The 22,656-nt window shown below is 41.8% G+C and overlaps 1 protein-coding gene across 3 annotated transcripts in view; it reads left to right on the top strand.

Moving 5' to 3' along the window:
• The window catches only part of PRKG2 (protein kinase cGMP-dependent 2), a 71,694-nt gene extending 49,499 nt beyond the window's left edge, over positions 1–22,195 (top strand). For all 3 annotated transcript variants that reach the window (XM_083175694.1, XM_083175684.1, XM_083175703.1), the window contains 8 exons: positions 1,855–1,991; positions 4,282–4,371; positions 10,207–10,348; positions 11,950–12,113; positions 14,296–14,418; positions 17,452–17,514; positions 19,705–19,771; positions 20,889–22,195. In XM_083175694.1, coding sequence (XP_083031820.1) covers positions 1,855–1,991; positions 4,282–4,371; positions 10,207–10,348; positions 11,950–12,113; positions 14,296–14,418; positions 17,452–17,514; positions 19,705–19,771; positions 20,889–20,984 — 882 coding nt within the window. In that variant the 3' untranslated portion in view covers positions 20,985–22,195. The remainder of the gene's footprint in view (positions 1–1,854; positions 1,992–4,281; positions 4,372–10,206; positions 10,349–11,949; positions 12,114–14,295; positions 14,419–17,451; positions 17,515–19,704; positions 19,772–20,888) is intronic.
• Positions 22,196–22,656: the final 461 nt, after the last annotated feature.

Below are 22,656 nucleotides of genomic sequence, written 5' to 3'. Positions count from 1 at the left end.
TCCTACCCTGACTGCATCACCCGCCCTGCTCCCAGCTTCAGCCTTCACTGCCCGCCACTCGCCCGGCTTCACTGGGGCTCCCAGCTTCACTGCCCAACCAACTGCCTGGCTGCCGGCCGCACCGCACATGTTACTAAATATGCATGGCGGCCGGGACAGGTTTTTTTATTAGGGAAGCCAATCCCGGGATTGGGCAGTTTTCAATCCCAAATTCCGGGATTGAAAAAATGCTCAGGGATTGGCATCCCTAATTGTACTGTTTAAAGAATTCAACTTTTAAAGAGATGCAAATTTGTGGCAAAAAAATGCGATATGGTGCAATTTTTAATCATGAAAATGTTCGAATTTTAGTAATGAAAATGTTCGATTTTAGTAATGAAAATGCACTATTGAGGACATGTGCAATTTTGGAGACATATTAATGTGCGTTTTATTTTTTAAAAAGTGAATGATTCTATTGGCAGCTTAGCGCGGCTTCTGATTGGCCGCTAAGCGGCCAATAGAATCATTCTGATGAGAGGCGCGGAGAGCCGATGGAGTCGCCGGCAGCTTGAAGAAGCTGGAAGAATTCCAGGACTACGTCGGATCAAGACTTCAGATCTTCCATGGAGGACCTGGGTGAGTAGGATTTCCTTCCACAGGTCCCCCATGGATTTCTTCGGACCCCGGACCAGACGACGACACGGACGCCGTCGACATTGAGCCGAATGCCGACATGGATCCGGACCAGGACAAGGCACCGGAACAAGACCCTGGGACCTACCTACGGGATCAAGATAGGTAAGTATCAGTATGTGTGTAATGTATGTATTAAAGTTTTATTTTTCTTATGTGTCAGTGTGTGTTTATTTAACTATTTTTATTACTGTGGAACTACAAGACACAGCGGGCCCTTTAATGCCCCGCAGGCTGGGACTTGTGGTTCTCCAATCTGTCTTCAAAAGCTTTTTGCTGCCACATAATTCCACCTAAGGAGCACTCAATTCTGAAATTACTTTAATTTATTATATAAAGGAGTGTTCCCCAAACTTTGGGACTATCGGTTACCAATACAACCGTAAATTGAAATCATTTCAAAGGAGTGTATGTATGTGTATGTTACCTTTTCTTTTTAATATTTTTCAAAAGTCTATACTGTTGGTATAATTTTATACTATATGCATTTGTTTATTAATAAATTAATTTTATTATGATTACAATCGATTGTGTGGCACTTTCTGGTTATATGCGATTTTTCGTATATATCCTTACCCCTCTGCTTTTAGTGTTCCATTTAACAAATTATCCAGTTTGTTTCTTTGGGAGCAGCCGTAAGTCCTACTTTTTATTAATATTTCTTTCCAAGAGTAAATTTTAGTATTTGCGCCCGATTGGTTCTTCTAGCCTAAGGTTGTTTAGTCTATTAAGTATATTCCTTTTCTGTTAGCACTTGTGGTCTAGTATTTAACTATTATCCAAGCCAGTTATAAAATGAAGGGTTGGGAGAAATGTTAAGAATATTGTTTCTGTAAAACACATAGGAGTCTATGTACCATATATACTCGAGTATAAGCCTACTTTTTCAGAACATTTTTTATGCTGAAAAAGCCCCCCTCAGCTTATACTCGAGTGAGGGTCCCACTTGAGTCAATAAGTTTTCCTAGTTTTTTTGTTGTAAAATTAGGTGCCTCTGCTTATAATCGGGTCGACTTATACTCAAGTATATACGGTAGTTGAAATCTGATTGTTGTGCTGAAGCAGCTGTAAAGTGTGCCTTATTCTCTTATGTCAGTAACCCTGCTCGAAAAACTTGATTAAACATGTATGGCATTGTAATCACTGCTGCATGATCAGCCATGTGTATTCCTTTTGCAGGTGAAAGTAAAAAATGAAAACTTAGCATTTGCCTTGAAACGTATTAAGAAGAAACATGTTGTGGAAAATAGGCAGCAAGAACATATACACTCGGAGAAAAGCATTTTAGAAGAAGCTTGTTCACCATTCATAGTCAAGTAAGTAGCTATTTCATTTATTAAAACTAAATAATATACAGCATTATTTTTAAATGCTAGCAATGTATAGTACCTTGTTCTGATTGGGTTATTAACTAAGGGGGAAATAAACTAACATCCCCAATTATGAATGATCCTGTGTATGAAAGGGTACGACCCGGATCTACTGTGATTGGGCTGAAAAATACAAACTGAGAATTCTGTTAATTTACTAAGATGCCATATTCTCAGGATTCAAATTTTCCGATGGTGAGGTGATTTGTATTTGGCTGCCGAGTTTCCCCCGGCAGCCGAATACATACAGGCATGAAGACTGCATGGATCAGTAAGATTCCCCCGTCCAAAACTTGACACCCTGGCTGGGTCCCCCCACCGATAAAAGGGTTCCCCTCCTTTACTGTATGTACCCATTATGACTTGTGAGGATCAAAAAAACATATTTTTGAAAAAAAAAGGGTTCCCCTCTCCATGAAACCCCCAGCACGGGCTGAAGCCCGGGGTTGTCCCCGGAGCCCCTACGCGGTGGATGCCGGACTGATGGTAATTAAATAGTTAAAAAAGACTCAACGGTCCTCCGCTAGACCTGAAATAACTTTTTCTTTTTAATGCCGAAAATACTATAGTATATGTTCAACATCCAAACACTTACTGATAAATGTGTAACCTCAATATTTTGACTCTCCACTTGATGCATGTGCCCCAAGATACAGTAATGTATTCTACATTGTTCTGATGCTTTGACTTAATAAAAAGTTGTTAAAAAAATAAGGCTAAAAATAAGACACTGGGCTTTGTAGTAGAACTACAAGGCATAGCAAGCCTCCCCTGCATGCTGTGACTCAGAGAACAACAAGTCCCAACATTTGAGGCATTAATGGGCCCGCTGGGACTTATAGTCTCACTACAGAACCAATACTGAAAGAAGTGACCCACACACAAAATAAAGAACTTTATTTTGATCACATAGCTTCGGTACTCTTCTTCATTAGAAAATTGAAATGGGTACCTGTGAAAAAAAATTATTATTACCATCCCTCCGACATAGATTGTTCCTCTTTGGTCCGTAGTAGGCATCCAGGGGTTAAAAATGAGCAAACTGGCAAAACCTGATACCAAGTGAACTGAGGACCCGCAAGTATGTTCACTTACTCCCTGAGAATGAGGGCAGTCACAGGGATTCCCTCACAGGGATTCCCTTAGACTATCAGGAGCGGACTACGGTAGGATGCACCTGATAGGCTGTGCGCGGCTCCATTGATGCGCATGCATGCACATAAGTGTGCCAATTCAGTTTCATGCTGGAACAGACAGTTTCTCAGTGGTGCAAATATACATAAACATTAAAATTACATTTTTTTTAAGCCTTTTTAACCGGGTGGAGCTGCAGTGGGAAAGCTCCAGGTTGCTTTACCCGTTTAACAAATACCGGTATTTGTTAAACGGGTAAAAAGCAGTGTTTTACCCGTTTAAGAGACTTTTTTTGCCAGTGGGAAAGGCTCTTAAACGATATTTAGTAATAATAATAAAGGTTAAGAACATGATTGGCTTCCTGCATGTGATGACTGTACAGTGGGGCAAGGAAAGTCCAGTTATATGACAGCCCATGTTTACAATGGCTTTAAACGGGTTGCTTTGTGGTTTAAACGGGTACAATGTGAATTTGACAAAAACAGTATTTAAACGGCAATTTACCATTTAAGAGCTGCAGTGGGAAAAGGTCTTTATGGCTCTTACCTGTTTAAAGACCCATTTACAAATACCAGGTCATTACCCGTTTAGGCAGTGGGAAAGCAGCATAAGAGGGAGAATAGAAAAAACTTTTTAAATCTTTGTGTATCCTTATCCTAATTGTGCTTTTCCACAAATATTTTCCCAGAGCCCTTTGTAAGCACCTTTCAAGCCATTGTAAACACTTTGCATTGCCATGCACTACTAGTAGTAGAATCCTCAAGTAACAGTTGTTTTTAGTCTAAGGCAGTGGTCGCCAACCCGTCACTCGTGGCGTGGCTTAAATCAAAGTACACATGTGCAGACGGGCATTGTACATACACATTAGTTAGCAACTATCTGCCAGCAACTCATCATATAACACTGCAAAGGAGGAAGGTAGTGCTGGAGCTCGCTGAACAGGTAAGTGATAATATTGGTTGTGTATTCATAAGTATTACAAAATATGGCACTGGCATTTGGTATCAATGTTAAATTAGCAAATATTGAAGTGTAATTTATCGTGTACACTGCTAAACCAAAATACTTATATATTAAGAAATTGTTATGTATGTATTTTCAGGTTATACCGCACTTTTAAAGACACAAAATATGTGTATATGCTCCTTGAAGCATGTCTTGGAGGAGAACTTTGGAGCATCTTGAGAGATCGGTAAATAGTTTTTTCTATTTCATTTTAAATTAATTTTGAATACACATATTATAGGGAGAGATTTATCAAATCTTGGAGAGAGATAAAGAGCTCATAGCAACCAGTCAACTTCTAAAGGTGGCCATACACTAGTGCAATTTGGGTGATTTCCATCCGATTCCGACGAATCAGAAATCAGAAATAGTATGAAAAGTGTAAAATTGCATGTATTTTCAGCTTCTATTCTGATCCAAAGCACGGTCCTGAGAGGAGACTACTCTATAGATTTATAGGATGTGGCAGCCTTCGCTAGGATCACATATGATATATCGGGGGAAATTTGCTAAGAATACGAACACGAAAATATATTCTTAATATGGATGCATATGACTGGCATTTATAAATTCCTATTCTGGAGGAAAATTTAGTAATCAGTCGTATTTGACTGATTCATATTTTCCGTATTTCCATATTTCATGTATGGATTTGTATTTTTTCCGATACAAATTAGTATTTTAAATACAAATTCGTATTTCTAAATACAAATTAGTATTTTGAAATACGAATTCGTATCGGCTGCAGTGCTAAAAAAAAGAAAAATAAATATTTTTTTATAAAATGGCGTGGTCCTGGTTTTAAAAAATCAGGGAAAAAAACAAATAGGGTTCCCCTTATTTTTCAAAACCAGCACCAGGCCCAAGGGCCGTTCCTGGTTCACAAAATACGGGTGACAAAATGAGTAAGGGTCCCCCGTATTTTAAGAACCGTATTTTAATGTTACAGCCGGGGGAAGACTTTTTATACAAGTCCCGCCGGCCAAAGCATTCACCCCCTGACTGGTCAGCCTGTGCAGGGGTCCTGGAGGAGTGGTGACCCCCCCAATGAAGGGGTCCTCCCCCTCCAGAATTTACCTACCCAGGCAGAAGCCTGGGGCTGTCCCTGATGCCACCATTGTATATTGCTGTGGAACTATGAGTCCCAGCAAGCCTCCCCCGCATGCATGGAATTGGAGAACTACAAGTCCCAGCATGCGGGGTATTAAAGGGCCCGCTGGAACTTGTAGCTCCACAGCAATACAAATAGTAAAATAAACACACTGACACACCTGAAAAAGAAAACTTTATTCCATACATAGCCCTTTCATACAGATATTTACCTATCTTGAGCCTGCAGGATGCCGTCCATCCATCCTGAAGAAATCCATAGGGGTATCTGTGGAAGAAAATTATACACAGATCCTGTGTAGTTAATCTGTATCATGGATTAAAGGGATGAGTTGGTGACTTTAGGGTTACAGGCCCCTGCTGTAACCCCTGACAACCACCTCTGCAGCCTCCTCCTCGATAACCACATCTGCAGCCTCCTCGACAACCACCTCTGCAGCCTCCTCCTCCACAACCTCCTCCTCCACAACCTCCTCCTCCACAACATCTTCCTCTGCCACCTCCTCCCGGCCCTGCTCCTCCTCGGCCTCCTCCCGGGCCTGTCTTGCGCGTTCACGTGCTGTTAAAAAATGAAAAATGCAGAGTGTTAATTAAGGCACATGATTTTTTCATTCATCATTCACCAAAAACAATGACATATTATACCCACATTACAGCATGTCAAACAGGAAGTCACACATATATAGTGAATGATTTTTCAAATCATTAACAGCCATTTACCCACATTTACATAAATAATCTATTTAAAACATTCACTGGTAAATATGTAATATTTGTATAAAAACTCACATCTTGCGATCTGTAGCCTTAGGCGTTGCAGTAGCTCAGGCTGCCGGTGCCGCAGATCTGACCACCTTCGCTCCAATTGGGCCACGGACCTCCGCACCTGTGTGCGTGCGAAGATCCGTCTGCGGGCTGCACGATAGGCCTGGCGCTTTTGTGCATTTGTTATAAAGGGCCCCGCACGCCCTAGCCTGGTCTCCATTACAGAGACCAGGGCCCTTAGCTCAGCAGCACAGAATGGCGCAGCACGATGGGAGGTCACCATTTTCCCAATGGGGCACCACAAACAATCATGGACTGTAATTGGTTGGTAAGATTGTTATTTGGTATTAACTTTATTGTTTATTTTTACATTAACAGCGTGTATGCGCCACAACAAACGGCTAAAACGTTGAATGGCAAAACAACACTTGCTTTAGGTTGGCATCGCTGAGCTAACCTTGCCAGTACTTAGTATATTCAAAACAGACAGGGTGAAAGAAGTTTGAAAACCAATATAATCACCAAACATGGCAGAAAACAACAGGTGAAATAGTGTGCCACAATATACAGTTACACATATCTGTACAAGGTACTACATTATTCAGCCTTATTGTTCAGAAAGCAATACACCACTAACATACAAAATAGTGCTATACCTTTTCCCATTCCCATGGTGCCATTTATGTACCTAGCATCAAGGCAGTATTTATAGGCCTATCACATGTGATTTGGATGCAAGCAGTGATTACTAATGCATGAGTTGTGGACTGGATTAACATATGGAATGGGTTAGTGTCATTTGTTGGACATACCAAACAAGTGCACAGTACAAATGAACATTCACATATAGATTTTATGTCTGGCCAAAGTTGTAGGTGGAAAGTATGCCTGGTTTTGTACATTTGTTTGTCCGCTGGTATGGGCGTGGCCTAAGCGCCGCACGGTGTACGTAGCCGTACGGAACGCTGCCGCACAGAACGCAGGGTGGGGCTAATGTACGCCTATTACATCAATGTGTATATATAGGTGTGCACAAAATAAAACTTTGTGCTGCAAACATGTCTGCTTCTCAATCAGAGGGAGAACAGGAGCATCAGCGCCTCCTAGCTCGCCTGGACTCTATCACCTCCAATGTGGCCCTCACCAGAGACCAGACATTGGGAGGTGAGCAGGCAGCTGGCCAATCTACAGCTGCCCAACCTACAGCTGGGCCATCTTCTGCCTCAGCAGAATCATTGGGAACACAGCAGGTGGCTTCCCAAGAGAGTAGCCTGGCCAGCACTTCAAGTACAGCGACTGGTGGCCGTGGGCGTGGCTGAAAGAGGCCAACAGAGGAACCAACCAGCAGGAACATGGCATTCGAACCGCAGGAGCTTGCCATACTGGTACCCCGTGCACGGGATTGGATAGAGTGTCCACAGGAGAGGTTGACACACACAAGGAGATGGAAGATTTGGGAGGACATAACTGTGGAGATTAATGTGGTAGCTCCACAAGTTCGTGAGACGGAGCACGTGAAAAAGAGGCAAGTTCAAGTGTGTTACATTTGAGCAGAACAAGACCAGTAATGTTTTTATTAGATGTTAGATGGAGTTGGTTAATGGTCGGTCACGTTGCTAGGAGCAACAGACATGATTGCCATGTCACTTATTCTATATTTATTGTAGGGTGAGTGTGAATGTTTCTTCTAAGTGTTGGTTTTATAGTTTAACATAATGTAAGTTATGTTGAATGAAGCACACGTTGAAATCTGTAGCAGATTACAATGCGTGCTACATCAAACGTCAGGGGTGACATGTAATAATATGTAAACTTTGGTTGCAGGTGGCATGACTTTAAAACCAACCTCAAGAAGAAACTGACCAAACGGTGGGAACTCTGGAGCTGGCCCCATGCCAGGCCGCCTGAAGCTCACCCCCCTTGAGGAGATGGCAGAGGCCTGCATTGCAATTGAGGAGGTCCGGGGGGTGAGCAACATGGATAGTGAGGCCCCAGTGGAAGTGTTTGCGGCTGATTTAGAAGGTAATTGGTTTGCATGGCATAAGTAGTTTGTACTAATTTTATCGGAATGTGTTGTAATTGTAAATTTCTCTTTCAGCATCATCCCCACCGTGCGGCAGTGAAACTCTTGAGGAGGCGGAGGAGTCAGTGCCACCTGGCACACGTGCCAGCCATGTGCAGCAGCAGGAGTCAATGGCCACACAGGATTTGGACAGGTGGGTGCAGATGTTTGGGCAGATTCGCCAGCAGGGAGACTTAGCATCAGAGCGGCTGCGTAGGACCGAGGAGGTCATGCAGGGTATTGCCAGCACCCAGCAGACCATCGCTGCCACCCAGGAGGCCATGGCTGCCACCCAGCAGTCCATAGCTGGCAGCCTGCAGGTGTTGGCAGAGCAAGCCCTGCGCCAAAATGACCTCCTCCTCTGCCATAACAAGCTTGTGGCGGAGCTACTTACCACCAATAGGGCCCTATTGTCAGCCGTTTCTGGTGCATTCCCTACACCAGCACTCCCTGCTGGCAGAAGGGGAATGCCATCCCCCCCTTCCACAGCATCTGCTCCACCTGCCCCACCATCCCAACGTGGCCGGGGCCGAGGAGCTGCTGCACGTGGCAAGGACCCTACCAGGGCCAAACGTGCCAGAAAATGAACTTGTCTCCGCATTAATCTCCACCCTTATGTCTTCCCAAATCTTTCATTTAGCTGTGTGTGTCAGCTTCATGTGTGCAACCCAATCCCGTGCACAGGGTACCCACATTTGCCCTCGGTTCGAATGTTTTGTTTGGTTCCCCTGTTGCCCTCTTCCGGCTACCATTACTGTCTGCTGTACTTGAAGTGTTGGTGCTATACTTTTGTGGTGAAGCCACCTGATGTGTTCTTAATGATTCTGCTGTGGCTATGTATGAAAATAATACATTTTTGTTTGTTTGTGAAATTCCTGTTATGGTACCTTTAATTTTTGGCATGTGCCAAATAACATGCTCTTAAAATTTTATGTTTTCCCTAAATGTAATAAAAAAAATTTATCCCCAAATGTGTGCTGTTATTGGTGAATGTAAAAGTGACATGTATATTTATATTAGTGATAGCAAGTTCTGTCCATTGCTTGCAGTGTAAATGTGTGTAAAAAATGCAGCCGTGCTTTAAACATACAGTATATTTGTGTGTTTTGTAATGGTCCATTTAAGCTGCAATGGTTCCAATTGAAGCAATGACAAGAGTGTAATTAATGAGTAATGAGTAGAGGAGTGGATTGTATTGTGTTCAGCTGACATTGGTTCAGGTGCAGCCGTACTAATTGGGCGTTCCGAATGCCTAGCGCATGACCGAGTGGTGTCCGCAAAGCAATACTTGCTTATGGAGACCGCATATTTTCTGCCTTTTGGTTCGATTGCAGTCGGTGTTCTGTCCGAATGCACGCCTACCAGAATTAGTGCACTCCCTCGTGTACGCCCATGTTTACGCCCAGTTTAGCCCACTTTGAAACTACGCCCTTGTGTAGTTCCGAATGACACCCATATTACGCCCATATTTCCCGAGTGAATGCGGTGCACTTTTCTGTACGGTATTAGTGAGAACGAGTACGGAGACCTTGCATGGCACATGCGCATTGCGTTGCCCACGCATGCGCAGACGGCTAAAAAACGCCATCCGAAAGAATTCGGAAATTTACGCATCGACCAGAATAAGGCCCAAAGTCAATAAGTAAACTGGGAACTGATTAAAAGGTCTGTGTCTATGTTGTTGAAAAGACTTGTGCAGCACTATTGACTCGTTCTAGAGCCTCCTGCTTATCTGTTATGATCAAATAGGCTTTTTCATACAATTTTGTGTTTGGAGACAACCGTGGAGTGGAAGTCATTTAATGTTGGAGAACATAAGTTAGCGTTGTCTTGACGTTTAAACACCACCAGCGGCAACTGGATTCACACCATTTGCCAGGCCGATTCATTCCCCTTATCGCTCAAAAGTGCTCACTGCCATATGGGGTTGCACACACTTTCTGAGAGAGATCCCGCTGCTGTAAAGTGGATTAATTGAATTCTCTGCAATAGTTTCTGACTGAAATCAAATGCTGAAATATTATCATGTGGCAGTAGTCAGTGTCAAAGCAGATGCGTAAATTGATTACATTTTGCTCTTCCTAGGGGCAGTTTTGATGAGACAACAGCTAAATTCTGCATTGGATGTGTGACTGAGGCATTTGAGTATCTGCATCAGATCGGTGTTGTGTATCGAGATTTAAAGCCTGAGAACTTATTATTAGACTCAGAAGGTTATGTAAAATTGGTATGTATTTTGTGTATACAATTCACCTGACATAGGGGGCTATTCTGGTTGATTTGCAAGGCTGCGAATTCACAGCCTTGCAAGTTCACCAGACGCTGCCTGCCAAATGCAGTAAGCCCGCTCCCTCACTTGCACGCGGCGTACCTTTGCACAGGGTGCGAATGGATGTTTAACATAAACATCTATTTGCAGGCTGTGGGTGAACACCCACATCATTCGAATGTCGTCGACCATCAAATGATGTGAAAGGTCCACGCATATCTAAGGTTACTCTCAGGTAAACTTAGAAATGCGTGGACATTCGGCAGTGTTTGCCGGGGGCGGGTGATGTCAGCTGCCTGCCCCCAGCACCCACGTCACGGGCCGATTACCATGGGAATGCCCAGTTTTTCATGGGAACTCTCATTAAATGCCCTGCGCTGGCGGACGCCGGCGGAGAGGGGATCATGCGGGCGCCGGAGAAAGGCACTCCATCTGTCTGGGACACAGGAGCATCTCAGACGCTTGTGCGTCTCAGTAATTATTGCGGCAGGGTACGGAAACCTTGCCTGTGTCTGCTTCAGGGTTAGGGGTTCGGTAGTGCGTGCGTCTCCTGCACAAAGGGCGGGGTGTGTGGTGTGCAAGTGCGTCTCATGCACAATAAAGGACGCATTTGCCAGTGCTCCATGTTACATACTGGCAAATGCCTCCATTTCAAACCCCCCACTATCCACGCCAGCCCGGAGCATGGCGAGCATAGCAAGCCCCGCGAGGACTTGTTCATACCCCTACTATCCACGCCGGCGTGGAGTTGATTTTATAAAGTGTGGCGAGCCACTGAGCCCAAAGCATGGCGAGCAAAGCGTGGCGAGGGGAGGTGGATTACTTGACGTGTATTCCGCATCCGCTTGCCCCTCTTCGGCTCGGTGGCTCACTGCCCTCGCCACACTTTAGAAAATCAACTCCACGCCGACGTGGATAGTGCGGGTATGAACAGGTCGGGCTGGCATGGATAGTGGGGGTGTTCCAGGAACACATTCACACCTGTCATGTCAGGCAGGTTAAAATGGTCAATGGTTCCCACACAATGTAATAAGCGCTGACTGACTACGCTAACTGCGTAACGCTGACTGACTACGCTAACTACGTAGTCTCCGGCTGGCCGCAAACAAGCGGGAACACAACGCTGATACTGACAGGGACTTCTGACTGACTATGCTAACTACATAAGCTCTGGCTAGCCGCGAACGGGCGGGAACACTACGCTGATACTGACAGGGACGCTGACTACGCTGGCCGTGGGAATACTACGCTGATTCTGACAGGGACGCTACGCTATCTACGTAACTGTCGCTGTGAAACTACACAAGTACCCACATATATTTTATTAGAACTTGAAAACGTTGCTTACATATCATACACATTAGTCACAATGTAGCACAGCAAGTACAGTCATTTGAATTATGTTAGAAGAACAGCAGTATTTGTTAAGACAATGATGTGGACACCATGGAGCTATCCTTTGAAATCTCACACAGAGCTCTAATCTTATTCCTATAAGCCAGATGGTTTTCAGGAATGCCTGATGTAAGACCAATCACTATATATTCTTTACATTTTAGGTTGATTTTGGATTTGCTAAGAAAATCTTTCCTGGCCAAAAAACTTGGACATTCTGTGGAACACCCGAATATATTGCTCCAGAAGTCATTCTAAATAAGGGTCACAGCTTCAGTGTGGATTTCTGGTCACTCGGCATACTACTGTATGAGCTGCTTATAGGAACGTATGTGTTTTTTTTTATTACAGCAAATTAGTAGCTATACATAATAATAATAATAATAATAAGTATACTAATAATAAACATATTTCATTGTAAAAACTTTTTTTTGTTTTATTAATTTTCATGTATGTATGTTACTAATAGGGATTATTGCTGAGATAAGATGTTTATTGTACTCTGCTGATCCTTTTATTCAAAGGGACAACACAAGTTTGCTTCTACTAATGTACTGGTATATATATATCTATATATATATTGTATATTGTTTTCTGCACCTTGAAAACGGGGGTTATCCCCGAAACGGCGGACACCTTTGCACCAGTTTGTATGATGTGATATAAAGTATTATTATTCGCTACAAGTCTGCGAGTGCCACCATTGTTTCTTCTACACACTATTCTACGTATTGGAAGGCACCGGAGCAGAGTGCCGGTCCGCCCCACAAACCTATATATATCTATAGATATCTATAGATATATATATACATAAATATATATATATATATATATATATATATATAGCACAATGCGGCAGCACCCGGATAGAAATAAAGACAAGAGCGCAGTCATCATCGACACTAGACTGCTCTCTTGTCTTTATTTCTATGCGGGTGCTGCCGCATTGTGCTATTATTAATTACCTCCATGGGGGTCTGTCAGGCTGGCACCGGAGACAGTATTCTTCACCAAGGTGTGCTGCCACGTTGAAAATTGTATATATATATATATATATATATATATATATATATATACTAACTAGTTACCAGCCCATCAAACTAGTTACCAGCTGGAACAACATAACAATAATGTCAGCACCGGCGGCTCTATGCACCCAATTGGAGGAACACTTGAATTGCTACATCGGGCACCATTTAGTGCCCTCAACTCATGAATTCCCACTGTAGAGGTGAGGTGCAGTGTTAGCTTTTATTATACAGGAATAAAAGGAATGTCAGTTAGGTACATTGTTAAGCTGAGTGTTATATGATATTACGGTACTCTTTACCTAGAAGGGCGTCCATCGCGGGCATCGCATGTACATCGCATGCCATTATAATGGCATGCGATGCGACCGATGCGATGCCCGCGATTTTACATAGAAATACATGTTAAAATGTAAATCGTGTCGGTCGCATCGCATGCGACCAAAAAAATCGCATGCGATGCGACCGACGCGATTACCGCGATTTCCCATAGGGAACAATGTTAAGTGTCCCAATTGACCCGATTTTCCATAGGGAACAATGTTAAATGGCCCACAGAAGCCAAATAGGCACTCTGAAGTGTGAAATGGCCCCCCCAATTGTTAACACCACCCCACGATCAACTCCACTCCGACGTGGATAGTGGGGGTATGAAAAGGTCGTAGGACGCGTACCGCCGCCCCACGCGGGCTCGCTGTGCTCGCCACGCTTCGGGTTCACATTGATCGTGGGCTGGCGTGAACAATTGGGGGGGCCATTTCACACTTCAGGGTGCCTATTTGGCCTCTGTGGGCCATTTAACATTGTTCCCTATGGAAAATCGGGTCAATTGGGACATTTAACATTGTTCCCTATGGGAAATCGCGGTAATCGCATCGGTCGCATCGCATGCGATTTTTTGGTCGCATGCGATGCGACCGATGCGATTTTTTACCTTGCGATGCCCAAGATCAAAATCGTGGGCGCCCTTCTAGGTAAAGAGTACCGATATTACCTGCAGAACGATCTCATTTCCACTGGATACACCTGCTTGTACCCTGCATCAATTACATCACTTGATCAGTTATGGGATTTACCTGTGAGACAGGGGGCGTATACATTGGGAGGAACCCGGTAATGTTAAAACTTAATACATTGCAGAACATTCATAAGAGCAACTATCATTGGTATCTCCTTCCGAAGCAAAGTTGGATTATATCTTTGTTGGAGAGGTCTGTACTGTGCTGTATGAATAGGAGGCAGTTTTCATGGGAAGCCATGTGCAGATTTCCAACAATAAACATTATATTAGCTGTAAGTTTTCTTTGTTTGCTTTATTTTTCCATGGCGACCGAGAAAAAGTGTTTTTTTTTTACATGTTTCTGCAGCTGAGTTGATTTCTTAACAAGACATTTCTGTTTTTGTTATTATATATATCTTTGGGAGGATTATTTTTCATGTGTAATACGTGTAACATAACATATCTTGCATATTTCTCGCCAGCCCTCCTTTTGCTGGGCCAGACCAGATGATGATCTACAATTTAATTCTCCAAGGTATTGAGAAATTTGAGTTTCATAGAAAAATAGCAAAAAGGCCTGAAGATTTAATCCGTCGCCTGTGCAGGTAACATTTTTGATGTATCAGATGCACTATCCCGAAATTACTTAAAAGTAACAGTAATTAGTTATGCAAATAGGAAGTAAATGAGGGAATTAGGGATGACCTGCCACCATAAATTCTCCAGCCTCTCCCATCATCTTTCTGGTCTGCTGTAGGGTCTCTGGTATTAGTAAAGACACTTTGCTTTGTAATAACTGATCTCAGGACTCACATACAGTAGCATGTGTTCTGTCCTGCAATGACTGCAATAGCAGCACAGTGTTTAAGGTATGAGCGTATTATGGGCAGAAGAATGAGAATTCTTTCTCTCCTGTCTCTTACCCACTGAAGATCTGAGTCACAGTGATTATGGGAAGAAGTGCAGGTGATTGATGTTACTGTATGCTTCCTTTTGCAGTCAGTTAGCACAAAGCAATATGATGGGAGGTTCGGGGGAGAAGTAGGTTGTGTGCACTGTAGAGCACTAGGGAAGACTCTGAAATTAAATAGCAAGTGCAAAATGATATTGCTGATAAAGCATGTATATAACACAGTGGGGAACATTTACTAAGATGGGAGTTCTATTTCAGATGGATTGTTGCTATTGGAAACCAATCAGATTATATTATCTTCTAGAACAGTGGTCCTCAAACTATTTTGCTCTGGGACCCCATCAGACAATAAAAATAATTACAGGACCCCAGCAACTTACTGCAGAAGGTCATCACATCATATGTGTTACTATTGTAAAGCGCAACGGAATCTGCTGCGCTATATAAGAAACTGTAAATAAATAAATAAATAAATATGTGTAGTCAGCAGACAGCACATACATGGCAGCATTGTAGAGGCACACAATGATGGGAGGATTCTATAATAACAGAAAATTCAACAGATTTTTCAGACTCCTTGAATTACTAACTGAGATTAGAAAACTCATCAACCTGATGGTCAGCAACATAAAGTCGTGACCCCATGCTGAGCAGGTCGGGACCCACTTTGGGGTCAGGACCCACAGCTTGAGAACTGCTGTTCTAGAAGGTGTTAAATAAATATGCCTGAGCTCCTGCAAACAAGAGAAATCAATGTTAGCAATAAAGGATCACAGGTCTCTGCCACCCCCATATACACAGGTCTCTGTTCATGTATCAAGCAGTGAAAAAAAATGGCCCAGTGAAGAAATTGCCTCAACTTTCAGGAAGCAAGTACATTCTATAAAATGAAAGGTAGATGCAGATTGGGTACTATGGGTAACTTCACTGGTGCACTTCTCGTTCAATGAAACGATCCCCTAGTAACATATTGTTTTAGGGGAAATATTATTATAATCATCATTTTTTTACATAGCATCACAGGGGATCCGCAGCGCCCTGCTACAGTTAAACATAAACAAGTAAACAAAACAAGAAACTGTGACGTACAGTTCAACAAGACAGTATAGGGTAGATAAACATATCTCATACCTCCCAACTGTCACAGACAGTCCCGCTATTTGGAGACGGCTTCCAATGTCCCGGTGGCAGGGGGGCAGTTGGGTCGAGCCGGATATCACAGCTGCTCTGCAGAGCAGCCAGTGATTGCTAGAGAGATTTGATCGCTTGAGCTAGAAAGATGTGATTGCTTTAGTGCAGGGAGGTAGGGGGCCAGGGGCTGCCCAGCTGCTAAGGGAGTGCTGGTCATGCCCCCCGCAAATGACATAAATGGGGGTCACGGTGCTAGGCCATACTCCTTTAGTAGAGGCCATTACCACCCACACGGTAGCCTTCGGCGTGGCAGGTTCCCATTTCAGTGTAAGCAAAGTTGGGAGGTATGCATACCTGCATCAGCAGACGATACGGAAACATAAGGGAAGAGGGCCCTGCGCATGATAGTTTACATTCTAAAGGAGACGGGCAGACAACATTATGCCAAGTGTTGGTTTAAGCTTCAAGGGACAACCAGATTATGTCATGTATAAATAGTGACATCACAAAACCAAGGAGTGTTGCATTTTGTAATAATGAAAAAATGTTTTTAGCATTACCACAGAGGGATTTATGAAAGAGCTCCTTTGCCATGTATTAACGCGAGTCTACACAATGGTGGACGTGTCTGGCAGGAACATAGTCACAAACCGCAGCTATTTCATAAGCAACTGCAGCTGCTTGATTAAATATAAAGTAGGGACACACGCTGTATGCTGTCTTATATTCAACAGAACATCTATGGACCTATGCTACAGAAAGTTATCTAAGACTGTTGATTCAAGGGAAAATGCCAATTTTTTGTAGATATTCATACATTTTATGCAAATAATTGCCCTCTCAAATTCCAAAGCCTATAATTGAAAACAGGTATTTAATCAATATTAAATTCTACATACCATAGTTATTTTCTCTTGTGGTTCATTTCCATGACATCTCACAGAAGAATTCTGGCAGAGCGGCTTTTAATGAAAAAGTAGTAAGAACTTACAGTGGTTTTATCTTAGGCATGGAGCAATGATTTTACATTCAAAAAGCTGTCATGGGTTTGAAATAATGTACATCATTGCACATTTTAAGTACTGAGAATTAAAATAAGAGTTAATATCCTAACCTCAGACGGAATATTATACTGTAGTTACCACTGGACACTGAGGAGTAGATGTATGACACAGTGATAAGGGTGGAGAAGTGTTCCAGTAAGAAGTTGCCCATGGCAACCAATCAGCTGCGATATATAATTTTGTAGTATGCAAATTCTGAATGTTAAGTCAATGCTGATTGGTTGCATGGGCAACGTCTCCACTGGCACACTGCTCCATTCTTTTCACTGCTTTATACATTTACTCCCAAATGTGTTTTATAAAGTAGTGTAGTCTTTATTCATTTTCACATTCTTGTATTGTATATCTAAAATACATGTATGTACTGTAGGTGTCGTCAAACAAAATTCTGTGATGAAAAAAAAACTAAATTTAGCAATTTACAGTGAATACCACATTTTCCCCCTGATATTGATCACCCAAGCAGTGAAGATGGTACTAATGCGTCGTTTTTTGTTTTTTTTTTCGTTTTTTTTAATGTATTTTCACAGACAGAACCCTACAGAACGATTTGGAAATTTGAAAAATGGAATAGCTGACATTAAAAAACACAGGTTCCACTTTGATATTTTTACATGTTGCTTGTGTGATAGTCTGCGTAGCGCAAATCAATGCAAAAACATCTAAAACATTACATGTTATAGTGATTTTATAGTTTGCACTTATAGTGGAAATGTAGAACCTTTTAAATTAGCACATTGCTTGACAAGGATGCATCGAATAGGCAACATATGTGTAGAGCATTTGTAATTATAGGTTAAATAATTGTAATAACATGCTTTCAAAGTCTTTCAAATAAGTGAGTGCCACAAAAAAGTTCTCGTGTTCCATACCTGGCCAAAGGTATGATAACTAGAAAATGTAGACTGTGAGACACCCATAACTCCCAGAATTCAAAGGGTCAAACCTTCATGTATTGCTTTAAAGCAAAGAGAGAAGGCAGCTGCAATCAACAGTCAATGCCCCAGTTGTATCTGGCCAAAGCACTGCATCTATGAATTACAAAACACGACATCCCTGCATTTGAGGTTTGTGCAGTCAATGAAAGGCATACTTCCTTTAGGTGCCAAGGAAAGGAAAACAGTCTATGGAACCCACTCCAACTATCACTGTAGATAGCTGGAATCTGAATTCTACCACAGTAAAGCGCTCATACTGTAGTTACAATTTCCAGTGGTTATAAACTGAAAATGCCCTGGTAAATGATGGGCGCAGCAGGGATATAGGCGAGGAAGTTATTAGGGGAATTATTACAACATACTCTACAAGGGTCTCATTGAGAGTGTTTTCTAAAGAGAATACAGACTATATTGCTGACCTAATTCTGGGGGGTCTTTACAGATGTGTAAGTCGCACTGTGCATGGTCCATGATGGTTTTGTGATGGGGGTCGCAGACAGGATGCATTCACAAAGTGAATGACAGTCAGAGATCATTTCAGGGAAGTAACCAGGCAGTGGCAGCAGAAACGCATGCGCATTATAACTGTTTTGGAAAGTGTGTTACTGCTTGCAACTACAATCCCATGTGCAGCAGAACCGTCTCTGAAAACTTTCTTCCTGTGGCAATACTAAAGGCTCCCATAGACCTACAGATTTATCTTCAAATCTGTCTGGTTGGAACAAAAACCTGGTAGTATCTGAATGACAGTTTGTCAGCTTTTCCAACATTTCCAAGCAAATGGTCAACTGTCATTTGTGCTCATCCATAACCATGTTTTTGTTCCAACCAGCCAGATCTGAAGATAATTCTATAAGTGTATGGCCACCGCTTAGTTCATAGGACTACTCACATGGTCGATATTTATCTGATGTACGTCCAATATTTGTGTCTTTTATGCAGGGCAGTAGTACAGAGACACCCATTATGGCTGGTAATACTGGCCACACTGTCATTTGCATAGTTTTGCACAACCACTGTATACAAAGACGCAGCTGTGACAACATTAGTGTACATCTCTTGATCAGGCCTAAAGTTGGTAACAATGGGATTTATTCTGGTTGGTTTGCAAAAGCAAACTCCTTCTTTAATGGACAAAACCATGTGCACTGCAAGCGGGGCTGATGAAACATGTGTTTTTTGTTTCTGTGCAGAGCAAATACTGGCTGCTTTATTCTTACACTGCAATTTAGATTTCAGTTTGAACACACCACACCCAAATATAACTCTCTCTCACATGTTACATCAGCCCCACCTGCAGTGCACACGGTTTTGTCCATTAAAGAAGGAATTTGCTTTTGCAAACCAACCAGAATAACCCCTAATGTCCCTTAAGTGCAAACATTAAAATACTAAAAACTGCAATTTATTTCTAGTGGGTTGGTTCCCCTAGCAAGCCCAGCATTTTACTCTCTCTTCATACTGTGTTGTGTCATTCATTTGGACCCTGGGCTAAGGACAGGAAATCTGTAGAAAACTCTAAAATATTCCTGTTTCTGGATCTAGAAACACTGCAAATACTTTCTGTATTCCAGGACAGAAAAAAGGAAATGTTTTCCTTCCCTGTCTGTTCCTCTTTTTTATACATGACAATATCTTGTTGGATTTGGCAGCTTTTTCCAATCCCCTTACAGAGAAAAAATATCCTGCTATGAGCTTACATAATATTGTGTCAACAGCAAATTCCCAGACACTGCTTTGGATGCCTTCACCCAAGTTCTTAGTAAGCAAGTGGATGTAGATCTGAGCTTGTATTTTTATAGTAGATAAGTGTAAAAATGCATCAGTTATTATTTTGTATTTCAGGTGGTTTAATGGTTTTAATTGGGAAGGACTGAGTTTGAGAAGACTTCCATCACCCTTAAAACCAGAGGTAAAGTATACAGAAATGTAAACGGTACTCTAACGAACCTTTGACAAACCTAGAAACCTAGAAAGCAGGAATTGTTCTCAGTGATGGAACATTCCATGTTTAGGGAGAGCGTTAATACAATAACATTTCAAATGAATAAAGGGGAGTAAAAACAAATGTTGCTTTAAGATCAGGTTGAATTGAGGTGTGTATCAGTAATGAGTCTAAAAGGACCCATACACTTGTGCTGGCGATCTCCTGACCCGCCGGCACCGCCTAACTCTGTCCGTTATGTTGATCGGCGGGCAGCGATAATCAACAATTTGCTGGGCGATCAAGGATATTTAGTATGCAAAAAAGTCCAGATTCCCCAATCCCCCTGGCGTTGGTAGATTGCTCTGGTAAACAGCAGGTGAGTGGACCCATAAGTTAACAGTATGTGTAGCATACCTGAACAGAAATATAACTATAACTATAGTTATTGGGATGGAGTTATAGAAAAAAACTCACAAACAAGACAGTGACTGAGGATAAAATTGTAAAGCCTCTAATATCATTAAATGAAAGGCTCTGGATCACCATACAGTATGTATAACTGGGCAGGTATGGGATCTTTGATCCTTTAGGGAAAACAGGTAAACAACGATTGCCCTTCTCTATCTCCATAGCCATAATCCGCAAGTGAAGCACTACTGCAGTCACTGAATGAAGCCTCAATATAGTGACTGGGCAAAGCACTGATGCAGGCACTGAAAGGGACCCTAATGCAATCACTCAGAGGAGCACTGATGCAGGCACTGAAAGGGACCCTAATGCAATCACTCAGAGGAGCACTGATGCAGGCACTGAAAGGGGCCCTAATGCAATCATTAGGAGGAGCGCTGCTGCAGCACCTTGATAAGTGCTCATGTAGTTTAAGGAATTGGGGGCGGGTGGCTTGCAGGGAAAGGGAGCAGTCATTTCAGTCATTTTAAATGTAACTACTTTACACATAATGCTCCAAAACCAAAAACTTTTGTGATGATGAGTTGCCTTTAAATAATCTATCATGTGACTGTATATATTTTAAAAAGTAAATCATAATTTATCATCTATAAACAAAACATTTTTTTATTTTTGTTCTATTTTATTCTTCTAGCTTGATGGGCCCACAGATCACAGTTATTTTGACAGTTATCCACGTGATGATGAAATACCTCCTGACGAGATTTCTGGATGGGATCAAGATTTCTGAAAACATCCTTCTGCAAGATATCAGATTGCATGTAGGAATATCCAGACTGAGCAAAGGATTTCTATAAATTCATTATAGTTTATGAGGGTTGACAGAAAGGAAGCGCATTTCTCTTAGGTGCACAGCGCGATCATTCGTCTGTCACTTGCACCAGTCGCCAATAACTGTGCCACCATGCTATTGTAGTATGATGGACTGAATTGGGAGTGCAGCGAGTTGGGAGTTTGTGGCACAGATCACAACAGTTTATTGCCCACATATCATGTTAATTGCCCCAATAGAATGTGCTCCATCTGTATAACATATTCTACAAATAATTTTATAATATGCTGGACCGTATTAAAGATTAGCAATGCTTTCATGATATTGATTGTATATGACAGCAATCAAATTAGGGTTTCTTATTGTTATCTGGTAGAATTTTAAAACCCACAGCTGACAATATACACATGTGTAATGATAACATGAAGTATATACATAAGCAGGCTAATAAATAGCATTATGTAGAACAGTTGCAGGCATTCAATGATGTTTATTAGCAATCTCAATAAAATGTAGAATACTTTGGGGGGGTATTTCATTAGTGGCTAATCAGCACTTTTAGATGCTTTTAGGGTAACATTTGATTTGCCCTATTCAATTAAAGTGCCTATTATTGCCCAGTTGAAAAATTCCAAACATAGATTGTCGAATTAACGTGTTTTCACCCATTTTTGTTTTCTAGTCATTTTTCGCCCATTCCTTTTCACTACAAAAAAGGATGAAAAGTGCATTGGTGAAAAAATGACTACAAAATTAGAGAAAATGCCCATAATTGAATACATTAGCAGCAAAATAGTCCTGTTTTTTTTTTTCACCTAGCCAAAAAAAAAAAAACGGGTCTAATTGAGTACCCCTCTTTGTATCTTACATACTTCCTAGAGTATTCATATCCTTGTGTCCTTAAGTACTGAAGGGACTAGTATGTGGTCTACTTGAGGCCTTGGTTCTGTACATACCTGTGTGGCTGAGTGTGGCCTATATCTATAACAAACTCAGGAGTCTGAGGAGAGAGAACCAGCACTGTATAATGGAAATATTTTACTTTATTTCACAATGCCAAAACTGTGTTAAAAACTTCTTATTTTTTTTTTTCTAGCAGCATTTTATAATGTTTTGTAATATGATGGAGTGTTTTACTTGTGAGAAATTTTGCATTTATACAGTTTTCTTTACAGTAGATTGAATTTCATAATAAAACTTAATTTTAAAGTGTAGCTGTCGGTTATATAAGTGTACAAATATATTCTGGGAGGGGTGGTTAGAAAAAATCCTAAACATATAAATATATAGGGAAATTTACTAAGATTGAATGAGGACAAATATACCCATTCCATTCTGTTTGCGAGTGGAATTCGCACATCGGCAAATTTACAAACAGACAAATTTGTCCGAGTTGTTGCTTTTACAAAAGGCAAGCTCAGCTGAATTCAACTGTATGAATGTATGGATTATTGATAGAACTCAGCCACATATGGCCGGCACTGGCTCTTAGACCCATCCTGGTCAACCATATTTTTGAAACCAGCACCAGTCTCCAACAATCAGAAGGTTAATGCCACAGCTGGGGAAAACTTTTTTATCTAAAGTTCACAGCCATAGCATTAACCCTCTAACTGTCCAGCCTTGGCTG

Source organism: Crinia signifera, chromosome 1, assembly GCF_055691185.1.
Source record: "Crinia signifera chromosome 1, ASM5569118v1, whole genome shotgun sequence".
NCBI classification, from domain to species: Eukaryota; Metazoa; Chordata; class Amphibia; order Anura; family Myobatrachidae; genus Crinia; species Crinia signifera.
This window is presented reverse-complemented; position numbering and strand designations above follow the sequence as displayed.